At 36.0% G+C, this 13745-nt stretch overlaps 1 protein-coding gene across 1 annotated transcript in view; it reads left to right on the forward strand.

Moving 5' to 3' along the window:
• AHCTF1 (AT-hook containing transcription factor 1) overlaps nt 1-13745 on the forward strand; it is a 114064-nt gene that overhangs the window by 20281 nt on the left and 80038 nt on the right. The window contains exons 2-4 of the mRNA XM_044674975.1: nt 1035-1165; nt 5753-6002; nt 12159-12339. Coding sequence (XP_044530910.1) covers nt 1041-1165; nt 5753-6002; nt 12159-12339 — 556 coding nt within the window. The 5' untranslated portion in view covers nt 1035-1040. The remainder of the gene's footprint in view (nt 1-1034; nt 1166-5752; nt 6003-12158; nt 12340-13745) is intronic.

Here is a 13745-nt window from a genome sequence, read left to right on the forward strand (position 1 = left end):
TTTTAAACCCATGCCTTCCTTCTTGGAATCAATACTTTGTATGGGTTCCAAGGCAGAAGAGTGGTAAGGGATAGGCAATGGGGGGGGGGATAAGTGACTTACTTAGGGTCACATAGCTGGGAAGTGTCGAAGTGTCTGAGGGCAGATTTGAATGCTAGGACCTCCCATCTCTATGCCTGGCTCTCAATCCACTGAGCTACCAGCTACCCCCATTGGTTTTTTTTCTTAACTATGGCATTTCTCTGTATTTAGAGTCAATGGTAGATAGAGAGCTGGCTGTTATAGGAGTTAGGAAGTTAACTAGGAGTTAAGAAGACCTGGGTTGGTGTATTGCCTTTGACTATGTGACCTTGGGCAAGTTTTTTAACCTCTTAGTTCTATCAATTCCATTTGTAGAAGATATAGGGCTCAACAACAATAAAAACTGTTATATTGATTCCTTTTCAATCCCTAATCCTTTGTAGTTCCCCATTCCCCCTCAACCCCCTTAAGGTAGTGGTTCCCAAAAATGAAGATGAGAGAGAACATTACAGGCATGTAAGTGTGAGAGAGGGTAAGGAGAAGCTTATACAGAAGCATGGAGGTGGAAATGGAATGTCATTTAGTGGGAAACGCTAAGGAGGGGATAGTTTGATTGGACTATCTAGTATATTAGGAGATAATGCATGATCATTCTGGCAAAGTGGCCAAGGTTAATTGTGAAGAGATTTCAAAGCCAAACTGGACAAATTTTTGTGGGGTGTGGGTGTTTATATATAAGAGAGAACTCTGAAACTTCTTGAGTTCAGCTCTTTTTTGTTAGTTTAATTTACATTATTATCATATATATTGTTTTTCTTCTGGTTTTGTCATACTGCATTTGCTTACAAGTTTTCTCTTTTGTCCATTCTTTTCAGTGCAGTTAATATTTTGGTAATTTGCATTTTCATTAGAATTATTTAGAATCTGATTTGTTTTTGATGGGATGAAAAAATGTGGCATAGTTGGGTTTTTTTTAAATGTATATTTAATTGTAGCATTGTGTGTACTTACAGTGAAGTATGCGAGACCTAACTGCACAAGTAACCAGCAGTCTGCTGCGGTTTCCAGAAGTGACTATTCAAGCCCTTGGAGAAGATGAAATAACACTAGAGTCTGTACTTCGGGGAAGATTTACTGCAGGTAAGTTTAATGTTTTAGGAATTTAGTGACTCAGTCACACTTTTTGCTCTGTTAAATAACTAGCCATTATATTCATTGAAGATTTGCAAAGAGCCTAATTTAGATTATCTTATTTGATCCTTGCTGTAGAACAGTGTTGGGCATCCTAAATGAGCATAACTTGGGTGGTGTGTCACTTTGAGAAAAAAAACTATAATTTCACAATATTTATAGTTTAAATAACAAAAATGTATAATTGTGATATATAACTGTTTAATAAACCAAAAATAGGTAAATTAATATAGGTAGAATTGTCATCTATAGTGCACAGAGTGTCTATACTACACTACAGCAAATGTTTCATCCTTGGCATGTGGCCCCATACTTCTCTGTATGAGGCTGTATGTCATCGAAAATGGCTACACATGTCAGTGCCGACACGGTTCTGACACCACTATAGAAGAACAAAGTGGAGGAGAAGGGGGTGAAAACAGGCATGGAGAAGAGGTTAAAGAGACTTATCAGAGGTCCTAATGAATAATGAGTACTAAAGGACCATACAGAAAATTTTTATCTGTGTCATGTATTATTTCTGATCCTCAGTAGTTTACTCTGAGACAACATTCTAAGCTAATGAAATAAGTACAATAGTTTCTTCTTGTTTAGACAGGGAGCACTTTTTAAAAAAAAATTTAAGATTTGTAAAAGCACATTACAATTGTTAACTCTTGATCCTGGTACAACTCCAAAAGGTAGGTGATATTACTGTGCCTGTTTTCCATCTAAGGAAGTTGAAGCTGAAAGGAGTCAAGTCATTTACCCAAGGTTACATAAGAAGTGTGTAGGGCAGCATTTAAATTTAAGGTCTTGTGGATTCCCAAGTTCGGCATTCTTCCACTATGCCTATTTACAGTAATGGTTACCACTGTAAGTAAGGCTAGCTATTCTCACTTCTTGCTGGGATGTTGCATTAGTTTCTGAATTGGTCTCCCTGCTCAAGTATATGTCCTCTCTACAATCTATCCTCACTTCTGCTAGCATGATTTTCCTAAAGGGCAATCCTTTTTTTTTTTTTTTTTGAAATATTTTCCCCTAGTTACATATTTCATGTTCTTTCCCCAAAGCCCCCTAACCCCACTTAGCCAACGCACAATTCCACTGGGTTTTATATGTATCATTGATCAAGACCTAATTCCATATTATTGATGGTTGGACTAGAGTTATTGTTTAGTTTCTACATCCCCAATAATATCCCCATTAGCCCATGTATTCAAGCAGTTGTTTTTCCTCTTTGTTTCTACTCTCACAGTTCTTCCTCTGAATGTGGCTAGTTTTCTTTCTCATAAGTCCCTCAGCCTTGCTCTGAATCCTTGCATTGCTGCTAATAGAGAAAACCATTATGTTCGATTGTACCACAGTGTATCCGTCTCTGTGTACAGCGTTCTCCTGGTTCTGCTCCTTTCACTTGCATCTATTCCTGGAGGTCATTCCAGTTCACATGAAATTCCTCCAGTTCTTTATTCCTTTCAGCACAATAGTATTCCATCACCAACAGATACCACAATTTGTTCAGTCATTCCCCAATTGAAGGACATATTCTCATTTTTCCAATGTTTTGCCACCACAAAGAGTGCGGCTATAAATATTTTTGTACAAGTCTTTTTCCTTATTATCTCTTTGGGGTATAATCCAAGCAGTGCTATGGTTGGATCAAAAGGTAGATAATCTTTTAAAGCCCTTTGAGCATAGTTCCAAATTGCTGTCCAGAATGGTTGGATCAGTTCACAACTCCACCAGCAATGCATTAATGTCCCAATTTTGCCACATCCCCTCCAACATTTATTATTCTTCCTTGTTGTCATTTTAGCCAATCTGCTAGATGTGAGGTGATATCTCAGTTTTTTTGATTTGCATTTCTCTAATTATTAGAGATTTAGAACACTTTCTCATGTGTTTATTGATAGTTTTGATTTCTTTATCTAAAAATTGCCTATTCATGCTCCTTGCCCATTTATCAATTGGGAGATGACTTGATTTTTTTGTACAGTTGATTTAGTTCCTTGTATATTTGAGTAATTAGACCTCTGTCTGAGTTTTTTGTTATAAAGATTTTTTCCCAATTTGATGTTCAACGGATGATGATCAACGGATCTCAGGGGGGTTATGTGCCATTTAAAATCACTTGGGATACTTGGAACTACATTTCCCGTGATCCCTAATGGGTTTCCGGTTTTGGATGACGTATTCAAGGTGAGGGACTGTTTGAAATTAGGGGGAAGTGTTCCTCTTTAGTTACTGAGCTCGAGGAGAGAGGAAGGTAAAATGGCTGAGGTGAGGTTGGAATAGGTTTTTCTTACAGGCGCGTGGTCAGTTTATCTCTATCAACATGGCTTTTATTAAAATACTATTCTCCTTTTTGATCTTGGCCCTCATCATTTTTAATCATAACAGTTTAAAGGGCAATTCTTACCATTTCACCTGCTTATATAAGAGTCTTCCCAATTTCTTTCAAAATTCAATTGTACTGATCCAACCATTCTGGAGGGCAGTTTGGAACTGTGCCCAAAGGGCTATACCCTTTTTTCCAGTAATACCACTACTAGGTTTATATCCTAAAGAGATAAAAAAAAAATTGAGAAATACCTACTTGTACAAAAATTTTTATAGCTCCTCTTTTTATGGTGACAAAAATTGGAAATTGAAGGGGGATGTCCATCATTTGGGGAATGGCTGAACAAATTGTGGTATATAATAGTGATGAAATTCTTTTGTGCTATAAGAAATGATGAATAGGATGATTTCAGTAACACCTAGAAAGACCTACATGAGCTACATAGTAAAATAAGCAGAACCAGGAGGACATTGTACATTGTAATAGTAATAGTATGGAATGATCAATTGTGAGAGACTTAACTACTCTCGGCATAAAATGATCCAGGACAATTCTGGGGGACTTATGACAACTGTTGGAGTTGGAATATAGATCAAAGCATACAATTTTTTACTTTAATTTATTTGGAGTTTTGTTTTAAGGTTTTGGTTTTATATGAGTATTCTCTTACAGAATAAACAGTATAGAAATGTGTTTTGCATGATAATACTTGTATGACCCCTATCAAATTGCTTGCCAGCTTGGGGGTGGTGGGGAAGGGAGGAAGGGAGAAAATTGGATCATACCTTTAGAAAATATATGTGATGGGCTAATGGGGATATTATTGGGAATGTAGACACCAAACAATAACTCTAGTCCAACTATCAGTAATATGGAATTAGGTCTTAATCAATGATACGTGTAAAACCCAGTGGAATTGTGCATCGCCTAAGGGGTTTGGGGGCTTTGGGGGAGAGGGAAAGAACATGAAACATATAACTATGGGAAAATATTTAAAATAAAAATAAAATGTTAAGCAAGCTAAAAAAAAAGAAAATTTAAAAAAGAAAATATATGGATATTTATTACATGTAATTGGTAAAAAATAGCTTTATAATAAAAATTCATTTCTAGTTCAGTTTTAAATAAATGTTTAAGTTAGCTCTCTGTTTTTAAAATTTTTCCCAATTTGTATTTTGGTGTCTTGCTTGAAATTTCTATATAAGAACATAGTATCTGAAATAAAAATCTAATTATCTTTATGGAAATGACTTCTAGATTTATATAACCAATCCCAATCTCTTTTGTATTTTGTAATCAGATGTTTATTGGAACAGTATATCCTACAAGCTCAATGTTTTTAAAAAAATGTCACAATAGAATAACAATATTGGGATGAATGAATAAAAAAAATTATGTGCCAGGTTTAGGGAATGCATATCGAAAATCACAAGTCTAATAGAGATGACACATATGGGAGAGTTTAATTACAGGCAGGTTCTTGGGGTACTGTGACAAAGTAGGTGGCAATGCTTTTTTAATGTTATTTTCATAGTTATCTTTTTTTTCTGATGTTTACCTTGTGTTCAGTATTAAGGACTTCTTTTTTCTGAATTTTTAGTAGCTGTCACTATTAAAGAGATAGGGGGCTGCCAAACTGCATAGTTTTTGACTGCCACTCCCTTCAAAAACAAAAAATGAAAACACTAGCCCCTGATATATCTGGGATTAAATATAAATTTCTAAAGTGTTTGATAACCTGATTTCTGCTTCCTGTGCCAGTTTTATTTATTACATATTACTCCTTTTGGTTCAGTAAGACTGGCTCTATTCCTCATACCCAACACTCAATGCCTTTGTGCTGGCTCTCTATGCCTGGAATTCTCTCTATTTAACCTCCATCGCCCAGAATTACTAGTTTCTTTTACAATTCACCTCAAAAAACACCTTCAATATAAGTTCTTTATTCTCTGCAGCTGCTAGATCATTTCCCACAAAATAAGATTGTATCTATTTTTTAGATACCGATGTGTATATGTTAGCTTCTCCTATGGCATGTAAACTTCTTGAGTGCAGGAATGGTTTTACTTTTCTCTTTGTCTACACTGCACCCAGCATAACTTTTTCTATGTCGTAAGTGCTTAATAAGTATTCGTTGGTTGATTGGGCCATCTAGCCCCTCTGCTTTACGTATAGTTTAACAATATTAAACTGATCCATTTTTCTTCCTCTTCTAGGGAGAAACGGATTAGCTTGCTTGGCTTGTGGTCCACAACTTGAAGTAGTGAACTCTATTACTGGAGAGCGGTTGTCTGCATATAGATTTAGTGGAATAAATGAACAGCCTCCCACTGTCCTTGTGGTGAAAGAATTCTCTTGGCAGAAAAGAACTGGATTGTTAATTGGCTTGGAAGAAACAGAAGGGAGTGTTCTCTGTCTTTATGACCTTGGGATTTCAAGAGTAGTTAAAGCAGTGGTTCTTCCTGGAAGGGTATGTATTCCTCAAGAATGGAGGGTTTTTGAGTATTCATTTTCCCATTTAACCTAAGCTTTCATGTTGACTTTGTTGTATTGTTTCTCATTTTCCAAAATAAAAAGAGGATGTAAAAGGAGTTCTTAGGGTCATAGATTTAAAACTGCTAGAGAGAACTAAAAGTTCATCAGTTTCAACTCTGAAAGGATAAGCAACTTGCCCATGGCTTTAATCCTTGAATTTACTTAAGAAATGAAAAGTAATACTCTTAGTCTTTTCTCATTCTTGTTTGTTGGGGGTCCTAAAGGATTGTTTTTAAAAATCTACTTTTTTTTCCCAAAACATACAATTTGATTGTGGACTTTTAAATTTTGTTTTGTTAGTTGGGCTCTAGTGGGGATCTTATATTGGCCAAATCAAAGAATTTCACTCTAAATTGAATTAGCCAAAGCAGCTCCCTAGGTTGTAAGCTTTCCTTTGAATAGAGAATATACATATGTAAACAGTATTTAAGCCCCAAATAGGGGGCCAAAGCTTTCTTGCCTTTTTTTTTTTTAAGGGAATTGACTAGGTTAGGTATATACAATATCCTTCAATGTTAAAAAGTATATACAGTAAATACAAACCCTTCTCTGGTCAAGAGCAGGAGGTTCTTTCTATATTCCACTTCCTCCCTCTGCCATTCAGCAACCTCTGTCTTTTTTGCTTTCACTTTCACTTATTTTAGGGGGTGGGGGTTGAGAGGCTGAAGACCACAGATCTAATGGGTAGAAGCTATGAGAGCAAATATATATGGAATCAGCAAGTGTTCACTTAATATTCAGTTTCAGACATCCTAGGTAAGGTGTTCAAATGTATCCCTGAGACTATGGGGCTCTATATATAGCTTAAATTTTCTTCACAATAAGGAAAGTAGAAAAATTAAAATTTTTTTTCCTGAGGAAACAAATAGTGATGGAGTGATTTGCATTGCTAGGAAGTAGAAGAGGAGCTTGAAATCCATTGCAGGACTTTTGTCTTGCACAGAAGAATAATACTGAAAAGATATCTTCTAGTCTGACTCCTCATTTTGCAGATGAAGAAATGGAGGCTCTTGAGAGGTTAAATGACTTTCACATTATAGAGCCAATGGCAGTGGTATCAGAATTTGAAGCCAGGTCTTTTGAAACCATATCTACTACTGTTTTCCACTATGCTACAGAACCATCATTCATGCTTTTTCTTTTTAGAAAATCAGAGCTATGCTAAATAATATATTGAATAGTGATAACTTTCAATGTGTTAATCAGAAGTCATTTATATAAATTTTCTCTCTGATTTACAAGACATTAATCAATATATTAGTGGAAATTTTCTTATCTGTATCTTTAAAAGTTGTATTATTCTCACCCAGTATCCAATTTGAGAATTCAAGATAATTTAATAAAAAAAACAGAATTGATATGAACCAAGTCTAGCCTCCCCTTTAGATTTTTTTTTTTTTTTTTTAAACCCTTGTACTTCGGTGTATTGTCTCATAGGTGGAAGATTGGTAAGGGTGGGCAATGGGGTTCAAGTGACTTGCCCAGGTCACACAGCTGGGAAGTGGCTGAGGCTGGGTTTGAACCTAGGACCTCCTGTCTCTAGGCCTGACTCTCACTCCACTGAGCTACCCAGCTGCCCCAGCTCCCCTTTAGATTTTGAAGGAATTTCTTATTATAAAATGGAGTGGAATTTTGTACAACTCTTTTTCCCTTGTTCTTGCTAAATGACCAGCAACCCCCTTTTTGAATCATAAATTTCTTTAATGGCTTCTCTTACATCATTTGTTATGAATACTGGCAGTGTGCTTTTGGGGAAATGACAGTTGACAGGAGTGACAGTTAGGCCTTAACTGTCACACCGATCTACCTAGCCAGGGATAAACACAGAGTTTAACAAATACACACACTATGAGAACTTTAAGATATGAAGAAAACAAACAGGGAAACAGTTTAATTGTAATTTGAGAGGATAGGAGATGGGGTGAGGTGAAACTATGTCTAGCTTCCCAGGACTGGAGTCAAAAGGGTAAGTTCCTTAGTAAGCCAGGTTGACAGCTTGGCTAAGGACTTGAGGAAGAGGGCTTGGGTTTTGGGTTCTCACAACTGATCCAGAGATGTCTTCAGGATACCAGGAACCAACTCCTCCGCAGCTGATGATCCAAAAGTAACCAGGTAGGGAAAGATGTCTACAAACTGTCCACTAGAACATAGGCCTCTTTCCTACTCAGAGTTGACTTGCAGGATGATATCTTCAGCCTTTGCAACCTTCACCAATCTCCCAGATCCCAGGTCAAATAGAGACTACTGATTGCACTTCTGTTCCAAACCCCTCTCAAAACAGCAGTGTCTGTTTCTTAGCTCTCCTCTCTACCCCCTGTATTCCATTCAGAATGTCCATGACTTCCAGCAAAGGCTTTCCCTAATATGCTTGCAAAAATCTGCTTTTATACTTTTAAAGCCTGTACCTATTACAGTGCCAAAGTCTATATTGTTGTGCCATGGGTTTCTTGAGTTTGGAACCAGCTGAAACTTTGGTTCTTTGGAGAGTGTTGTGTGTTCCAAGATTATCATAGTGTTATCAGGATGTAAAAAAAGAAAAACTTTTTTTTTCCATTCTTTTTTTTTTGCTGATGAGACACCCTCCCCCTCCCCCCCAAAGTACTTCGCAATTTTTCCAGGTACCTAGAAATTACAGTGGATGTGCTATTTCTTTTTCTCCTCTTCATTTCTCAATCATTTCATTGTCCATCTACAGTACCTATCCAGTTACACATATTTTTTCATTTTTATTCTGTTCTTTCAACTGCATGTTAGAGGACAGTTAGCATCTTTTTTTAAACTAAAATTTTTCTGTATGACTTATTAAATGAATCCTTTTTGAGTAGATGTGAATATTAGGAAGGCAGTTCAGTGTTCTGGAGCTAGATGAATTCATCACTATCCATGTACACAAGATTTTTTTTTAGGCTCTCATCATCCATTTTGTATTCAAAGTAATAGATTCTGCACATATATCCTCCAGGACAGTAATACACATTTCCCTGTTTTATACATTGTTTTTATGTTACTTGTCAAATGTTGAAGTTATTTCTGTAGTTGCATTTTTCAAGCAATTTTTTTTTTTAAACCCTTGTACTTCAGTGTATTGTCTCATAGGTGGAAGATTGGTAAGGGTGGGCAATGGGGGTCAAGTGACTTGCCCAGGGTCACACAGCTGGGAAGTGGCTGAGGCCGGGTTTGAACCTAGGACCTCCTGTCTCTCGGCCTGACTCTCACTCCACTGAGCTACCCAGCTGCCCCTCAAGCAATCTTTAAAAAAAAAATGAAGTAGTTAAGAGATCAAGTTAAATTTTGCTTTATTGAATTATCAGTCAATTATATGCTCAGATAGATGTGGTGGTCTGCTTTAGAAAATTACATACACAAGCCTATCTGTTCCATTATATCTATATATCTATATATTTTTGTTTATAATATCTATTTCCTTGCGTATAGACATATATATATTTGTATGTCTGTCCTTATGTTTTTATCACAGGCAATCTTTGATTTGTTTCTACCTACATAATACTTTTTCGTTGTTTCCATTCTCACATAATTTTCACTTTCCTGAGTTAACTGTAGAACTCTTAATTTTCCAGAATGGATTTAATTGTTATGTACTTGATCTAATCCTGATTCTTTTTAAAAAATATTAAAATTTTTTATTTCTACATGCATTTGCCATTTCTTTATCATAGTAATTTTTTATTAAAAAGAATATAAAAAGAAGAGGAAGAAAATTCAGCAAGACTAACCAAAAAGTGAAAAAGTAATACCTCGTGTGGTGTTCAAGAGCCAGGTCCTCCACCTATGTAGAAAAACAGGGAATTTGTCTTCTTTTTAAAAAAATACAATTTTATTATTATTATTATTATTATTAAAAATATTTTTCCATGGTTATATGCTTCCTGTTCTCTCCTTCCTCTCTTTCCTCCCTCCCTCACTCCCTTCCCTGTTCTTGGAACTGACAAGCAGGAATTTGTCTTCTTAGCTTTCTTCTTTGGGACCAGGCTTAATCTTACAATTTTTTAGCATTGAGTTTTCATTGTTTTTTGTTTCTCATCTTCTTTCCATTTAAAGTTTTCTAGTCACTCCAACATATTGTTTTTTTTAGTTCTGCTTATCTCACTTTCTATCATTTCATGTCTTTCCATGCTTGCCTATATTCATTTTATTCTTTACTCCTTAGACTGTAGGATTATATTCTAATACTATAATTTATTTAGCCATTCTTACTTGATAGGCATTTAACTTTGTTTCCAATTTTTTTATTCTCCAAAAGCTAATATAAATATTTTGAAATTTTGTTTTTGCTACTGACCTCCTTGGGGAGGAGGGGTCATATATCTAGCATTGAAATCTCTTGAGTCAAATACTATTAATGATTTTTTTTCTTACAAATTCAAGCTGATAATGAGCAAAGATTATTTATTGTTCTCCATATCCTTTCCCTGCCAAGATTTTTAAGGTAGAAGAGAGATGAGGTTATTTTTCTAAGTTTTTAAATTTTCATGAATACAAAAACAATAATGAAGTGAAATTTTAAGGCCTCTTTCATTGCCCTGGTTAAATTGAAATAAACACATTCTATTTTGTTCACATTAATACTTGAAAATATTAGACTCCCCACCTCTTTATTTTGAATTTTCTGTGTTAACTATGAAAATCAGTGTTAAAAAGCTTTAAAAATTCCTTTGCATAATATTACAAAATTAACATCAAGATGAGTCAAGGAAATGAACGTCTCCAGCATGTTGGGGTTCCTGATAATTTAATGAAGAATATGGCTAAGAATTAATGCAAAATGGAAGAAATTATGGTTTTCAGGCTGTTCTTATAGAAAATCATAGATTTGTTGAGGATAACTGATAGGCCTCTGACCCATTGATGAGTTGGGGGATAATCACATCAAGCATGTGAAGACTTTCCCTGATGGAAAATCAGGGATCTGAGAAGGCAGATGAAGCAGGTGCTGTCTTGGAAGTACCACGGTCATCCACTGCATCCCAGGCCTTCACCATTTGAACTGACTTTTGTCTTGCCCTTGATCTTTGATGACTCTGGAAGAGAGAGAGGCTGATTTTGTGCAACTCAGCCTCACTTAAATCCAGTTTACTAGCAAGTCATGACATCACTCTCCTGATGTCATTAGTCCAGTTCAAAAATTAAGAATAAACAATAATTTGATCACAAGTAATGATGGGAATTATTTTTGGTTTTGTGCTGCATATTGAACTTGGGCCTGAGGATTAGGGTTAGAATTCTGACTCTTTCAATTATCTCTAGTATAATAGTGGGCAAATCACATCCTCATCAATTGAATTGGGATATTTGTTGCATTTCCGTCAATAAAACTGTTATATGTAACCTGACGATAAAACTTGCTGTCCTATTTTGATAGAAATAGTTTGAATAAGTACTTTACAATGCTGAAGCACTATACAAATGTCAGATGTTGTCATCAACATGATTATTCTTAGAATGATTTATATCCCTTTCTTGGCAAACCTTTATTACTCTGCTTACCTGACCCAAAAATCCAGTGCTCTTGCCTCTAAGGCAGGGGTTGGCAACGTATGGCTCTTTCTGCAGGCGCCATAAAGTCAATTTTTTTTCAGGCACTGTTACAGGAGCGCGCACTGTGAGCACTGTACGGCTCTCACGAAATTACATTTTAAAAAATGTGGCATTTATGGCTCTCATGGCCAAAAAGGTTGCCGACCCCTGCTCTAAGGGAAGGAAAATAACTTGGAGAAATTAAAACAATATTAAATACACTCTCCTTGAAAATTATATAATTTTTGTTTTATAAGGTTTTTAAGGTAAGTTTAAATGATTTTTTTTTGCTTTATTTCCTTCATGAATTAGCATGGGCCTTAAGAGTTTATGTGATTAATTTGTTGTGTATAGTTCTGTATGACTCTAAAGAGTTTCAGTATACTTATGATTAATAAGATTTACATTACCTGGTATATTTTTATTGTGTGTAAGTGGTTTGTAAGTTTTCAGTTCAGTATAACTGAGATAACTTCTTTAAAATTTTGTACAGTATATTTTTATTATACTTTTTTATATTGAACAAATGAAAAAAAATCTGTTTTGTTTGTAGGTGACTGCCATTGAACCAATAATTAATCATGGAGGAGCCAGTGCAAGTACTCAGCATTTGCACCAGAGTCTCCGATGGCTATTTGGTGTGGCAGCTGTGGTTACTGATATTGGGCAGGTCCTTCTTATTGATCTGTGCTTGGATGACTTGTCTTGCAGTCAAAATGAGATAGAGGCATCAGGTAATATTTTTTTGGGTAAAAAATGAATGCTTGAAAAATTGTAAACTTACTAATAGAAATGAATCATTGGTTTTAAAATATGCATACTTTAATTCAACAAATTAAACGCAAAATGCTTTCTTTGTTCATGGCAGTGTGCTTAGATACAAGGTATGCAATAAAGAAAACATTTCCTGATCTTAAGATTCTGGTCTCATAAAAGGGTTGTAATTAATATGAATGAATGAAAAAAAAAACCATTTAAGTGCTTATTCTGTGCTAGATTCGAGTGATATAAATAGAAAAGGTAAGATAGTCCCTGCTCTCATCGAGCTTATATTGTATAATGGAGGAGACAACATACATAGAAAGTTTCAGTTTCAAGACAGTTAAAAAGATCCTATAATCCTTAATGTGCAAAAGCAATGCAAATGATAATACCTCTTTAATGTCATTCCCACTGATAAAATCGTATCAGCTTCTCATGTTGAACCATTTGATAGTGCTAAGGACTTTGGTAGCAAGAACTTTTTTTTTTCTGGTCTTTAATAGCTGTGTCTGTAGCACTTGTTGGAGCATTTGCCAGACTGCATCTCCACAAGGATTGCTTTTAAGGATGATGACTTTGGGTCCTGGACTGGAAGCATGGATATTGCAGTTCCGGGTATTAGGCTATTTCCAACAGGGTCTGAAGGGAGGTGGTGGTGGTGGTTTGGCTTACCTAGCACATACTGTTTCCTGTCTCTCTAGGTGTCTTGCTGCTTCACCTAGGCCCCCTCTCCACAGGAATTGCTTACCCAGATGATGGCTGTTAGGGCTGGGCTGCAAGCAGGACCAGTGTTCTGGGGGGTGCTGGTGGCAGTTGGTCAGCAGGTGTTGGTGGTGATACGGAAGGTGGGCCCCTTCTCCACAATGATTTCTTCCCTCAATGATGTGTGTTGGAGCTAGGCTGGAAACAGGTCCAGTAATTTAGGGGATATTACTAGTCCAAAGAGTCCTGAGTTCAGTATCCTTCTGGTCTTTCTCCATCAGTCTAAGAAGAGATGGTGGCCAAAATGGGAATAGTAGTTTGACTTGCCTGGCATATACTGCCTCCTGTCTTTTCTTCTCTTAGAGTAGATAACTAAATATAATACAAGGTAGAATGTGATGAAGGGGATAAAAGAGAAATCCATGCCACAGTGCTTTTTAGAAATATTTGAAGACTGGACAGCTCAGGGCATTAGGAAAGACTTTGTGGTGAGAGTGGCACCTAACAGGTAGGTATTGAAGAAAGAAAAGGACTTCAAAACACAGGTGAAGAGAGTGCATTATAGGCATGAATGTGAATCTAAATAGAATACAATCCAAGATTCCAGAATAGCCAGTGGTCCATTTTGACCAGAACATAAATGTGTTACAAAGGCAAAATGAAATGAATTTAGAAA

The sequence above is a fragment of the Gracilinanus agilis genome, chromosome 4, assembly GCF_016433145.1.
Source record: "Gracilinanus agilis isolate LMUSP501 chromosome 4, AgileGrace, whole genome shotgun sequence".
Lineage (NCBI taxonomy): Eukaryota > Metazoa > Chordata > Mammalia > Didelphimorphia > Didelphidae > Gracilinanus > Gracilinanus agilis.